Source organism: Semicossyphus pulcher, unplaced genomic scaffold, assembly GCF_022749685.1.
Source record: "Semicossyphus pulcher isolate SPU_LCO1_2020_fin unplaced genomic scaffold, fSemPul1.0.p SCAF_13, whole genome shotgun sequence".
Lineage (NCBI taxonomy): Eukaryota > Metazoa > Chordata > Actinopteri > Labriformes > Labridae > Semicossyphus > Semicossyphus pulcher.
This window is the reverse complement of record NW_027211637.1, coordinates 28,529,256-28,543,450: the sequence shown is the minus strand read 5'-3', so window position 1 is coordinate 28,543,450 and position 14,195 is coordinate 28,529,256. Positions and strand designations below refer to the sequence as shown.

Genomic DNA, 14,195 nt, shown 5'->3' with positions numbered 1-14,195 from the left:
AGGAGAAACGCACATTTGGGAGTAATTTAAAGGAATAAAACTCAAACTGCAGCTTTTTTTCAGAGGACGGAAGAGGGAGGTGTTTTTTTACCCCCCCAAAATAGTCGAGCAGGGGTTAATAATCCCTCATTTCTCGTGCACCTTGGTGGCAGCAGTCCGCGAAATTTCCAGCGTGCACGAGCCCAAGCTGGGAGCTGCTTTCTTCCAACGCAGCGGGACTCGCGCAACTTTGTGACTGAACTTCACACGCTTCACTTCACCTGACGGATGTTTCACTCTTATCAGAGCACGTTTTCTTTCTCTCGTTGTCATTATCACTGCAGAGGAGCGGTTTAAACTCTGCAGAGGTGAGGGAGGGAGAGACTGCCCCTTGCAAAGAAGTAAGTTGTGTAAAATGTGAGGTATGTGCACAGCGTCCTGCTGCACGAGCCGCCTCAGTCCCGCTGACAACGCGAGACCTCTGGGCAGTTTACTTCACTTTGGAGCCTAAATACCTGACTTACCATGGACATGATGAACTTTAAAATTCAGTGCGTTTTAGTTTTCTTCACTTTCTATGTGCAAGAGGGATTAACGAGGAACTATGAAGCAAATCCTGGAGGAAAAAATCTTTTACAGGTAAATTATCTTTTTTTTTTTTCTCTTTATGTTTGTGTTTAAGCCACTGATGCTACTTTCTGAAATAGTTATTGAGTTATTCCAGGATGAATCAAAGCAAGATAGTAAAACATTAATAATACAGAACTTTATTTTGAAAATGTAAAAGTCCCTGTGTCCTGTACTGAGCTTTTGCAGCTGTAAGGTAACCAGTGCAGTGTCTGACTGTGGCTGAACATACGCTACAGTAGTTTTTACATGATTTACAGATTTGTATGTTTCCCCATAAAGGGTTTCCACTCTTAAAGTTATGTTTGTATTGAATTCCCAGCACTGACCAGGATATGTGGTCATGTATTGACACAGCAATGACTTGTGTGCAAAATTAACATTTGAGACCAAACCGTGCGGCGCTGCTGGCCCTGTGTACAGTGAAAGCATTTATTTCCAGTTCCACTTCCCCTCCTTTCATGAATGGCTTTGATTCAGACTATTTTGACACAAAATCTTGACCCAGCCCTCACATAGGCAGATTGTGGCGATAACTTCAAATAGAAAGGCATTCTGAGCAAACTAAGGTACTGATATACGCTCTGATGGAAAGAGCTGCGGCGCTTACTTGATTAGTTGTCAACTGTTTAATCAATCAACGATTATTCCAATGATAGATTAATCCGTTTGAGCAATTGATTAAGAAAAAAATGTCTCAAATTCCTGCTTTTTATACACTGATACTTTATGCATTAATTACTTCTCTATGACAGTTAACTGAACATCGTTGGGTTGTGGACAAAACAGGGCATTCAAGGACATTATCTCATGCTTTGAGGACGCCTGATTTATATTATTACAATGTCTTACATTTTAAAGACCAAACAACTAGACCCTGATGGATAGGCTGATATTATCGGGCCGATATAGGCCTGTCACAGATATATCTGTATCTGCATGTGTTTTCAGATATCTGTTGATTTGAAAACTTTTTTATACTGAACATAAAATGCTCAGATTAATTCAGCATTGGTTTACAAGACTCTCAACACTGTCTGCAGCACATGTTAAAGAGCATCCCAGCTGTGCAGAAGGTGGTTGTACTAGAAGTAGTTAATAATGTCAGATATTTTTTAAAGACCCCCTCCTGTGAGAATCAAGTGTTTCACCTTGTAAACATCTCCATGTGGTGTTCTTCATGAGCTTCAAGACATATCAGGGACAACATGAGCATCATCTCCATGGCTGGGCCTGTCTGCTTTAAACTGCAGTGTACCAAGGACAGGCTGAACAACACGTTTTCAGATTGGCAGGTTTGAGACGTCACAAACCTAAGGAGCCAATCCTGTTAAAGGACGGGGTGACGCTATGCATATCATTATGTGTAACCTATGGCAACCACTTCGGTGATGCGCGAGCCAGCTGTGACCGTCATTGTCATTTTTGCAAACTCACTACTGACTACTAACGTTAACGTTACTACTACTAATTAATACATTTCAAGCTAGCTAAGTTTCAACAAGTTGCCACTAAACGATGGCAGAGACGTGTTTGGTTTCGTGACGGAGCGGGCGGTTGGAAATGTGCATAGTGGGCGGGGCCTATACAGATTCAGGAATATTTAATGAGAGAGAAGGAGGAGATGCCTCGGGAGGATTTTTACAAGGTAATTAAACATATTTTGCAGAAAAAAACAGATCAGACACAATTAATTATTTCAAACAGAGTCTTAAAACATGACTGGATTTTTATTTTCATTTCAGCTTTAAACTTATATCGGCCATCATATCAGTAATAAATACATTTTTCACTCTAATATTGGTATCGGTCTAAAAAAATCCAATATCGGTCAGTATCTATAAACAACTCTTCTTTTGAACAAGAAATTAATCAACAATAAAGCATTTTACAAAACCACTTCTTTACCTGATTAACTTTATAACTTTGTCTTTCTTTTCCAGAGAGAAAAACGCCAAAGCAAAGCATCGAGACCGGTGGTAAGTTTGTGCAGTTGTCATAAAATGCGTCAGATAGATGCGAAATATTCACCAAATGTTGGCGTAAGAGTGGAGCTCCTCATGCAGAAAATCTAAATTCCTAACTCCTTTTAAACATTTATGATATTCTTTGAATGCAATAAGCATTTGAACGCAGAAAAATGGAATGAGGTAAATTCTAAGATCTTAAAATACAGTTACTCTGGTTCTGGTCTTGCCCTCTGTTATAAGAATGAAACTACAGACAGGGGAACATCCACCTCTCAGGGTATCATCTGCCTGTCCTGTGTGTGCTGCAGTTTAACTGTGAAGAAATCCCCTGAAAAGCATACAGTAATTCAGTGTGTATGGCACAAACCACAGCTCTCCTAAATACCCCTGAGTTAGAGGGCTGCTGCGGGCTGTGTTCCTCCTGCCTGTCGCCTCGTCCCGCAGTAATGTGGCCTCCGCTGACCAAGTTGGTCTCAGCAGGCGCCGGCGTTCCCCGAGTAAACAGGAGCAGGACAGAGACGCCATGCAGGGAACTGCTTTGTAATGTTTGGATGACTCGTCAGAGCAAAGCATGCAGGGAAAAACAGGATACAGGAGAAGAAAGGAAAAGTTATATGTGCGCTTTATGGTTTGGTTCAGTGTAGTTCAGTGTTTAAAAGATGCATTAATTAGAAGTTATATATTTAGCGGTTGCCTCTTGTCCTTTCAGTCCACCAAGACTGCATTTTGTGTATTTTATCACATAGTAAAACAACTGTGCTCCTGTGTGATAAGTAATTTATACATGTATTTATGTTGTCATTAGCTGAAGGTTACAGACTACCATGTGAGGTGTCGAGTCGTGTCCCGCTACGCTGTCACAACGGTCCAGAGTTCAGTTTGGAACCAGCTGCCAATCACCAAAGAGGCTGCCTTCGAAGTGGACCTGCCTTCTTCTGCGTTCATCTCCAACTTCACCATGTAAGTCAGTCCTACTTGTTCTGACACTGCCTTTCTATTACCTAGAGTCTGCAGCGTTTCATTTCTAATCTCTAAAATGGCTTTAAAAGTCCCAGAAAGAAAATCCCAGCATTCATCACCTCACTTACCTTGTTTTTATCGTCATTTCTCACAACAAATGTGGCCTTTTCTTGAAAGTGCAGCTCAGGTTTTGACAGCTACTAGGTCAGAAGTAAAAAGGTTGTCAGGGAAATATGATTTCTTGCCTGTGAAAACAACATTCCCGTCTGCCACTCGGTTAAAGATTAGAATAAATAAAAGTAATGTGTTATGGGCAGAATCCAGAAATAAAACTTCAGAGGGAATTATGTAAGGAGCTATAATTCCGGTCTGGAGGAAGATGCATAATCTGATTACTAACCGGGTTTCTAACCACTCTCCTTCAAAAATGCTAAATATAAACAAAACAAAATAAGTCAACACCGCGGAGGCCAAACACCGAGCCCGGAGCTGGATTTGGGAGCGGAAGCAGGTCAGGAGGAGGGGGAACCTGAGGGCAGATGAATACCCGGCTTTGTGAATGGAAGTCAGAAAAGTTAATAGAGAAAATGACGGGAGTTTGCCCAGTCCCCCTTTTTCTCCCCCGCACAGTTTACTGAGGCAGCCGGCCAGTTTAGATACGCTGCACACACACACACACACACACACACACACACACACACACACACACACACACACACACACGCCTACATCTACTGTATGTTTGCGCGTTTACATGGAGGTGGATCTTTAAGTATGTGTGAGTCTGGAACTAATCCCTCACATCTCTCTTTCACTCCAGTCTTGCACGTTTATATTTTTAACACGCACACTCAGAACCCATTCAGCCGCCTGCACATCATCGAATAGGGGAGGAAAAAGGCAGCGCTAAATGTGTTGCTTTGGCATTTCTGTGTGTGAAACTAAGAGCTCTGTGTTCTGCGTGCAGGTCACCGTCAGCCAGCCACACATATAAATACAAGCGCCTCCATTTTCCACTCATGCCATTCTGCTCTGTTTCTCAAACAAGACCCGCTTCAAGCCTGCGGGTTTATTTTAGCTAGCCCTTGATTTTTTTTCCTTTAGATATATATTTGTTCAAAGCACTTGACCTCAATTTAGCACCTTGTCATGTGACATCAGCGGCACTGAACTCTAGGAAGTGCACTGTGTGAATTGGATCCGACTTTTGAGCCGTAGTTTTGGTTGGGATTTTGCAGGGTGCAGCACCCAGCGGCACTCCCTCAGAGCGTCATCAGCCTGCGAGATCTCTCTTCATTAATGCTGTTTTGAGAGGGAAATTACTTTTCTCCACGCAGCCCTGTTTATGACCCCGCCTCGCCTTCACATGGAATGAGCTCCGCTGGTAAACAAGTGCGATGCATGTTTGAGAAGCCGCTTTGTGATCACGCTGGAAATTCAAGCAGCAAAATAAAATAAATCGTGCTGAATAACTCGAAGCAGGCCAGGCGTGTTTCTGAAATATAATCCGGCTACTGTGAGTCACACAGAGAGCTATTTCTTCCTCTTTTCTCTCCACCATCAGCACCTCCAACGGCAAGGTGTATGTGGCCCAGGTGAAGGAAAGAGCTGCTGCCAGGAAAATTTACGATGCTGCGAAGAAGCAAGGAAAAACAGCCGGGCTTGTTGCTACCAAGTCAGTCCCACAGACTAAGTCCTTTCTCTAAATACAAATGTAGAATGTGATTATCCATGTCGTGCTGCATGTTTTCTAACAGCTGTAAACTCTGATGTTTCAGAGAGAGGGAGATTGAGAAGTTCCGTGTGGCGGTGAGCGTGCCGTCTGGAGCTCGGATGTTCTTCTCTCTCTCCTACGAGGAGCTGCTGCCCCGTCGACTCGGCCGCTACGAGCTCAGTTTGGGTCTGAGGCCGGCTCAGCCCGTGCAGAACCTCACTTTGGATGTCAGCATAACAGAGCGCACGAGCATCAGTTTCATCAAAGTCTTTCCTCTCAAGACAAGCAGACTGCTCTCCAACACAGCTCAAGGTAAAACTGAGAAAAGAGTAAAAGCTCTGAGGAATCTCACGAGGCTTCCTGATTGAAAAATTACTTAAAAAATAATCACAAATGGTCAATTGAAGTATAAGGAATGGCTGAACATTCTGGGGAACGTTAAGAGTATTTAAGTTTTAATGAATGTTAGATGACTGATTTATATCCTTTTCATGTATGTACAGTAAATATGAGGCATCAGCAAGCAGCTGGTTAGCTTAACTTAGCATAAAGACTTGAAACACAGCTAACAAAGCTTGGTTGCTTCTTTAGCATGTAGCAAAACATTTATTGAATCAGAAATGCTGTTTTTAATGTTGTTTTATGCGCACTGCCTGCTCTGTCGCTGCTGATTGGGTAAAACCTATGAAACAACCACCAAAGGAGTGAACACAAACCTCAAAACCCAGTCCCACACCTGCACGCGCTGGTTTAGCTCAGCGGTTAATTCACACGTCCTAGATACAGTCCACAGTCCTCGATGTGGCGGCCCCGGGTTTCATCTTCCACCCTCGGGCCTTTGCTGCGTGTCATCCCCCACTCTCTCTTCCCCTGTTTCCAACAGTATCCACTCTCCTCTCTCTGTCAATAAATGCATAAAAGGCTAAAAAAAACTGTCCCAAAACATGTAATTCAGTCAGGAAACCAGAGCAAAGCGCTGCACTCTGTTTTCCAACTGAACATGCCTCTGTTGTCACAGTGAGGTTGTCAGGAAAGTACAGGAAGTCGCTGCTCCCTGCCAAGAAAAAGTCTGGCACATTATTAAATCTTAGATCCAGGCTTGCTGTTTTCTTTCTTTATGCTAAGCTACGCTAACTGGCTGAAGCCTGATATTTAGCTCACAGACGTCATGAGATTGGTTTCAATATTCTTGTTGGAACACAAATAAGTCGATTTCCCAAAACTATGCCTTTAATGTAAATGCTGTTGATCATCTTAAGATTACTACTTCCTGATTATAACCACATGCTTCTGTCCTGCAGGTGAGACTGTCGCACCTGCCTCCACCCATGTTGAGCGGAGTGGTGGCTGTGCTCGAGTCCGCTACAGTCCATCTGTGCAGCAGCAGAACAGCATCTCCTCCAAAGGTCTTAACGCAGACTTCATCATTCAGTATGATGTGGACCTCAGAGACCTCATGGGGGAAGTCCAGGTCAGGAGAATATTTTCATTTATAGCTTGTTTTTTTCACACTACCAAACACTCGTTTGTTGGTACCAGTAAAGGCCGTCTTCTCCCCCTTAAAGATGTGTTATGACTCCTCTCTCAGGTGTACGATGGCTACTTCGTGCATTACTTTGCACCTCGAGGGCTTCCTGTGGTCCCCAAGGATGTCATATTTGTCATCGATGTCAGTGGCTCAATGATTGGCACTAAGATAAAACAGGTAAAGTGGACAGACCTCGTGGACGTCCTATGGCTAGAGCTACAGGTTTGGAGTTTCTGTCAATAATTCTTCTCATTTCTGTCAGTAGACCAAGCAGGCCATGAGCACCATTCTGGGGGACCTTAGAGAGGGAGACCACTTCAACATCATCACCTTCTCAGACAAGGTTCACACGTGGAAGAAAGGACGAACCGTGCGGGCGACTCGGCAGAATGTGCGGGACGCCAAAGACTTTGTGAAGAGGATTATTGCAGAAGGATGTGAGTTGAGACGTGGTGGCTTTTGTCTTTTGTTTGTTCTCTTTCTTTAAAACTAATCATCCCTATTGTTCTACTCTTTTGTAACAGGGACAAACATCAATGCAGCTCTGCTTTCTGCTGCCCAGCTCGTCAACCCTCCATCCTCCCCTAACCACCTCTCATCCCGTCGTGTCCCTCTGGTGATCTTCCTCACTGACGGGGAGGCAACCATTGGCGTGACAGCCGGCGACACCATCCTTAGCAACGCCAAGAGGGCTTTGGGCTCGGCCTCTCTGTTTGGCCTCGCCTTTGGAGACGATGCCGACTACCTCCTCATGAAACGTTTGGCTCTGGATAACCGAGGTGTGGCGAGGATGGTGTACGAGGATGCGGACGCAGCCCTGCAGCTGAAGGGCTTCTATGATGAGGTAGCCAGCCCGTTGCTATCAGACATCCAGCTCACGTATCTGGACGATCAGGCGTTTGACATCACCCGCTCCTTGTTCCCCAACTACTTCCAAGGCTCCGAGCTGGTGGTGGCGGGGAAGGTCAAACCAGGGGTGAAGGATTTAAAGGTGTCCATGTCCGCCACTGATTTGAAGCAGCATGTAAAGCTGGAAAATGACGTCTTGATTTCCCACACAGAGGGGAACGGGAGCGCAGATTCTCTCAACTGTTCAGGAGGCCTGGAAGGAATCTCCAACTTTGTGCACCGTCTCTGGGCGTATTTCACCATCAAAGAGCTGCTGCTCGCCAAACTGAACGCTACTGACCCTGCAACTCAAAGGTTACTCGCAGACAAAGCCACCAATCTATCCCTTAAATATAACTTTGTAACACCAGTCACTTCTTTAGTCGTAGTAAAGCCAGATGCAGATGAAGCAGCTCAAACTCCGACTACTGCAAAACCCACAACAGCAGCCACTACAACCACGACCGCAGCAACCACTGCCACCACCAAGACATCCGCTGCTGGTGCAGCAAAGAAGCTCAGTTCAGCGTCTAACTCCAGGCCAAACAAAGTGAAACCAGACCCTCCTCAGCCTCCTCCAAATACACCACCGACTAAAAAGGTCTCAACTTCTACAGCAAAAACACCTTCAGAGTCGAAGAAAACCACAACAACCTCAAGTCCAAGCACAGTCAAAACCGCCCCGGCACCATTCTTGGGTAAAAAGCCCACTCCTCCCCAAAATGAATCCAAATCTGCCTCTCCTCCTCCTCCTCCTCCTCCTCCTCCCGTTGGTAAGACACCCACCTCCCTGCTTAATGCTTTAAAAACAGCACCGCCCCCTGCACCTGGAAAAGTCTCCACCCCCCAGCCAAGCACCGTGAAAACAACCACACGCTCAACAACCACCCCAGTGGTACCATTCACCACCAGCACCACACCCCCACTCAGCTCTGTCAGAACCGACCCTGCACCTCTGCCTGGGAAACCCCTTCCCACACAGCCCGGTACACTTCCTGTCAGAGCGACCGTGCCCTCCACAGAGGCAGAAAACAGCACCACGTCTGCTCCAGATGTCCCTCAGCCTGAAAGAACCACCACTCCGCCCGAGCTGTCGTCTCTGCTCACCTCCCCCACCCCGGCCCCGGCTCCGGCTGTGGACGACAACAACACAAACTCAGAGACGGACCTGAGAATCGCCACCTTTGTGTCGGCCACCTTTGCCCCCATGCCCGGTGTCACAGACGGGCCACGGCCGTGGGAGGCAGCAGGGCTTCTGGGTAAGTGGTACACTCTCCTTTGGCTGCTGATGCTAATCATGCTAATTATAGCTTGTTGAGCCCTGAGGGATTACAGGCTGAATATAATGGCTGCAGGCTGAAGTATGTTGCTTATTGAATGCTCTTTATCTCTCCACTAGATGTCTCCACTTTCATTCAGAGAAAAGGTACTGAATCTTCTATTTATATCACTGTTTTCTAAGTTTTTAATTATGTTTTATTTGGTAAAAACAAATTCAAGAATAATGAAATTCAGATAAACCATTGAAAGTAAATCTATCTTCTGCTCTATCTCTTACAGATATTGACCTTGTGAAAGGTGAGTATCACTTTTAGCCTTATCCTGTTGTTCCCTGTAAAATCCTTCATTAGCAGCATGTATCCTGTGCTGTTCTCAAAGCTTGCTTCCATTTTTTCAGACTATGATGCAACCTATGACTACGACTACGATCTCAACTATGATTCCTGTAAGTCTGAAATGCTCATTAGAGGCCATTATGTACCGTTGTTACTTTTCAGGCCTTAAAACGTCCATGTGTTTCTCTGATTCATTTTTAGGGGACGATACTGCAGACACAGAATCATTTGGTACGTATTTAATGGGCGTTATCTACAGCTGAATGTCTTATCATGTTATATAATATGTTATTTATTGCAGAGACACTGCGAGCAATACATGTCTAGTCCTGTCATTGGTTTCAGTGCGTAGCTGGACTGTCCTTTAGCTGAATGTCTTGTGCTTTTAGAACCTCCGTCCAGATTAAGCACGGTCCGGGTCTTCTCCTCATCAGGTCAGAAGTTATATTTATGTGCTTTTATTTACAGGTACTTGAATATTTGAGGTACTTGTGTTGTATTAATGCTCTCGTTATCTGTTGTAGTTGACGGAGATCCTCACTTTGTGGTTCAGCTGCCGAAGCTGCATCAGGGCCTGTGTTTCACAGTAGACGGCCGGGCTAATGATGTTCTCAGACTGTTAGAGGACCCAGAGAGAGGTATGCTGAGTAACACAGCTCTCATTTCACTTAAAGCCTCTGGAAACAACCGTTATAGACCTCTAATGTATTAATGTATTATATGTAATGAATTGGGCGTGGGTATGATTGGATCGAATAAAAGGAAAAGTCACACTGCAGCTTGTTTACACCCTGCATTAGCACTGACTGCATCTCAGCTAATGTTACATGAGTATGCTAACTGCTAACTAAGACATTGTTAGCAAAGCATTTTGTAAGTCAGACTCAGACAGACTGTTTAGTGCTGCAATAAGCCGATTGTAGCATGCACCGTTGTCGTGCATATCGCAGATGCCAGGCAGGTGTCAATCAAAATGTTATTTTCCACACCCTCACAGTCTTGAGAAACATCTTAACAGCAAACTGAGCTGTTTTTAGATCTAGGTTTGTTACTATTCCAAGCTAAATTTCCAGGAGCTTTAAGTGTCTAAATATACATGTTTACATACTGTATGTTACTGCACAGTCAGGGCTTTAAGTGCATTACTAAAACATGTCTAATTCCTCCTGAAGGGATCATTATCGATGGCCACCTCATGGGCGCTCCCTCCAAACACGGCGTAGAAGATCGCACCAGAACCTACTTCGACCAGCTCACCGTTTCCTCAGCCACGGGCGGCGGCTCTGGTGACATCATGATCACCCTCTCGCTGGACGCCGTAGTGGTGGAAGGGGAGGGTCGGGACATCCTCCCCATCAATCAGCAGGGATCCGTGATGAGGCAGGGTGTAACGGTTACCGTGGACAACCATCGGAGCTGCTGGATCGAGCTGGCCAGGGATGTGCGCTTCCTGGTCCTGTTCCACCACTACAAGCACCCCAGCTACCTGCAGATGGCTCACCTGGGCTTTTACATCACAAATGGTCGGGGGCTGTCTGCCTCAACGCAAGGCCTCCTGGGTATGTACACAACAGATCTTCAACTTTCACTTGTAACACAGTTTCAGCTAATACTAAAACTGTGTTACAAGTGAAAGTCTTAATTCAAATTCCTACTTTAGTTAAACTTTTATCAACCAGGTGTACTTAAAGTTTCTGCAAAAAAACATTTGTCATATATTATTGTTCACGACATACATAATTAGCTTGTTTATGTTATGAGTTGGAGATGGTTTTAACTACTTTTTAAATTAATTAAGGCATATATTTCGGTAGTTATAAGTAATATAATAAGTAGAAAGTAATCTAAGGTAATCTGGGTAAGGGCTGGGCCCTTAGATAGAGGTCATTAAATATATGTGAGAAGTCATACAATAAATAATGTGGTACGAAAAAAGAACAAAGTCATTTTTATCTTTTCTGGTGGGCTGCGGGGGGGGCTGGAGCCTTTTGCAGCTTTAATTGGGGGAGAGGCGGGGTACACCTAGACCAATCACCAATCAAGCACAACAGTATTAGTTGTCATTAACACAGAGAGACAGACAACCTTTCACGCTTACAGTCAATTTTAGTCACCAAAGAACCTACCGAGCATGTCTTTGGACTATGGGAGGAAGCCGGAGTACCCGGAGGGAACCTATTCATGCACAGGCACAACGTGCAAACACACAGAAAGGCCAGTAACTCATAGACATCTGGAGGGTTATAACGGGCCCCAGTAAACTCAAGGTTGAATTTTAGCTTATCGTTGGTTTAACATGTAAATCTTAAAAGGTAAAGTACATATAAGCATATAAAAGTAGAACTTAAGAATAAGCTTAGACATCACTGGCAAGGGGTAGACGGTTGCTCAATCTGTAGGGACTTGGGTTTGGGAACCGGAGGCTGGTCCAAGTCCCGGTATGGACCAAGCGTGGAATTGGGGCTCTATCGAGATGTCCTTGAGCAAGGCTCTGAATCCCCCACTGCTCGGGGTTAATGTCCATATGCAGCCCCATCACTCTGACATCTCTCAATTAGTGTATGTCAACAGGGTCCTGTTTGTGCATGTCTGTATTTCAGGCCTTTGCATGTAGCTTGTTTGTAAAATAAAGATGGACTTTCCCCTCGGGGATTAATAAAGTACTTCTTCTTCTTCAATTACAGTATAGCATTCACATACATGTACAAGAGTAACAAATACAATACTAGCTTAAGTATAAAGAAGCATCAAATTCAAATACCTGAGTAAAGATAAGTGCTTTTGTTTTTTACTTGCACTTCATTAATTTACACCACTGGTGTCCTCTGTCTGCCTACAGGTCAGTTTCAGCACGCTGACATGAGCGTAACTGCAGTGAAGGACAATCTGGACGGAGCAGCTCACAAGGAGGGAACTTTGGTCCGGGGCATCCTGCGGTGGGGATCCGAGCACATGCCGGTCACTTTGCAAGACAAGACACTGAAAGACTCGGTGAGGAAACGTCACACAGGCAAGTGTTGGGTGGTGCCCAAGGCCGAGGTAGAGAGACTGCTGGGTCATCCATACGAGAGCTACGTGGTGGATCATGTGTAATCCTAGACGAGGCGGCTCCACCTTGTTGCCTCTGTGCTGCTCGGCTCAGGTCACAGCAGTTATCGTGACGGGGTTACTGGACAAAGGAAGAGCAAGAAGTGGGACTCTGTGAAACTCAGAGTAGGACTGTGTTATATTCTGTAAAGAGGAGTGAAACGGGCGTGGTTTCAAAAGAGGACAGATTAGAGACTCTAAGAGAGACAAAACTGCTTTTAAAGGATAATAAGGACGTTTGGTTCAACAAATATATTGACGGACTGAATGATGGTGCTGTTCTCCATAAATGAATTTGAATTGGATTCAAGCTCTGTGTTTTGTATCTTTGACAGAGACGCAATGTTCTCCTTGTCGCATGGCAACCACAAAATGTCTGTTTGAGCTGCAGCAGGAAAAAATGCACACAAACTCTGTCCACCAAACTTCAGAGATATTTATCAGATTTAATCCTGGAGTGATTCTTAGGAAAAGCCAGATTCTTCTCCTGCAGAATCATGTGTAATTATTAAAAGTGTATCATCTGTAAGTTGTATTTTTTAGTATGTGTATATAAAATATTATTATATATATATGTATAGACAATCTTCTAACAAAGGGTTACTCGCCTGGATGTAGTGTAAAAGAAAAAGAAACTCTTCCCAGGTTTGCCATGTGCTTTTTATTTTTCTATCATTTCATTCATAGTTTAATTCATTTTATTTGTTACACAAGACATTAGGCATTGTTCACATACTAGTGATCAAACAAGGACAGTAAGTTTTCTACTACTCAGCCTATTTCTTTTTGTCAATTTCAAGGGATATTGTCAATAGTGGTTTCCAAAGGCCCGAAACTGGATGGAAATTAAAACAGTACAACCACACATGAGGCTTTTGTTTTCAATAAATAAAAAAAGAGCGGACAGTATCTGATGCTGAGGAAGGGCAGGGGGAGGGAGGGCTTCAGATATATCTAAGAGTAAACAGTATTCCAGTTTTTTTCAGATCACATGTTTCCAGGATGAAGACCACACACAATAATGAATGACGCACAGTGTGAAAACTGTAGTGAATACACAGCTGTAAGATTCTGATTCAGCTCCGTGACTGACTGACTGACTGACTGACTGCTGTCCTTCCATCAAAACCTGTTTCTTAGGAATGCTTAGAATCATATTAAATCATGATGCAGCACCGGTATGATCACTGAAGAAGGTGAACGCAACACATGACACAGCAAGTAACAAACAAAAACAAGTAAATCCGGTGTGCATCACTTTTAAAATCCATTTCATCATCGGAACATAAAGCGTAGCATATTCAGCGTTTAAGATACGTCAGTGAGATTTAAATAAATAGAGCATAACAATAAGACACGTCAACACCCCAAACACACGATGACTTAAGGTGGTCAACTTTTACATCAACATCAACAAGCAACATGATGAGACACAGGGCAACAGGTCCACGGGCAACAAGGCTCTCTGTACTCCTCCGTTCCAGTCGCAACTACGGCGTTACCATAGCAACCCCTAGTACGACCGCAACTTAAGCTAGCTCAAACGATTTCATACAAATCTGCTAACTGACAAATTTCAAGGCAATAAACCATCTTAAAAGTTTTTGGTTTATATTTATTTAGTTTTAACTGACAGATATTCTCCACACAGTCTCTTGCCAGAGTCATTTTTTATCAGGATAAGTTCCTTCTGCTCAGTCCATTACGCTTGAATGGCCGCCATTTTTCAGAATTTTTTTTTCCAGGCCAGAGAGATCACATGACCCAAAATGTGGGCTGTGATTGGAACATTTGTGATTCTGCATGTTGAACAATAGAGGTTGCTG

At 44.1% G+C, this 14,195-nt stretch overlaps 1 protein-coding gene across 1 annotated transcript; it reads left to right on the top strand.

Moving 5' to 3' along the window:
• Nucleotides 1-453: 453 nt before the first annotated feature.
• On the top strand, nt 454-13,249 carry itih6 (inter-alpha-trypsin inhibitor heavy chain family member 6). The gene is made up of 17 exons (XM_069660366.1): nt 454-618; nt 2,550-2,585; nt 3,382-3,536; nt 5,101-5,211; nt 5,315-5,562; nt 6,552-6,721; nt 6,839-6,955; nt 7,044-7,215; nt 7,303-8,925; nt 9,066-9,092; nt 9,227-9,244; nt 9,345-9,392; nt 9,484-9,513; nt 9,672-9,716; nt 9,807-9,920; nt 10,455-10,841; nt 12,122-13,249. The coding sequence occupies exons 1-17, from the start codon at nt 505-507 to the stop codon at nt 12,373-12,375; spliced, it is 3,669 nt and encodes a 1,222-aa protein (XP_069516467.1). The 5' UTR covers nt 454-504; the 3' UTR covers nt 12,376-13,249.
• The last annotated feature ends 946 nt before the right edge of the window (nt 13,250-14,195 follow it).

Excerpts from the sequence above, each read along its gene's own strand:
- itih6 (XM_069660366.1), top strand. The coding sequence starts at position 505 with ATGGACATGATGAACTTTAAAATTCAGTGCGTTTTAGTTTTCTTCACT. Across the intron at positions 3,537-5,100 it reads TTCATCTCCAACTTCACCAT|CACCTCCAACGGCAAGGTGT; the intron begins GTAAGTCAGTCC and ends CTCCACCATCAG. Across the intron at positions 8,926-9,065 it reads GGAGGCAGCAGGGCTTCTGG|ATGTCTCCACTTTCATTCAG; the intron begins GTAAGTGGTACA and ends TCTCTCCACTAG.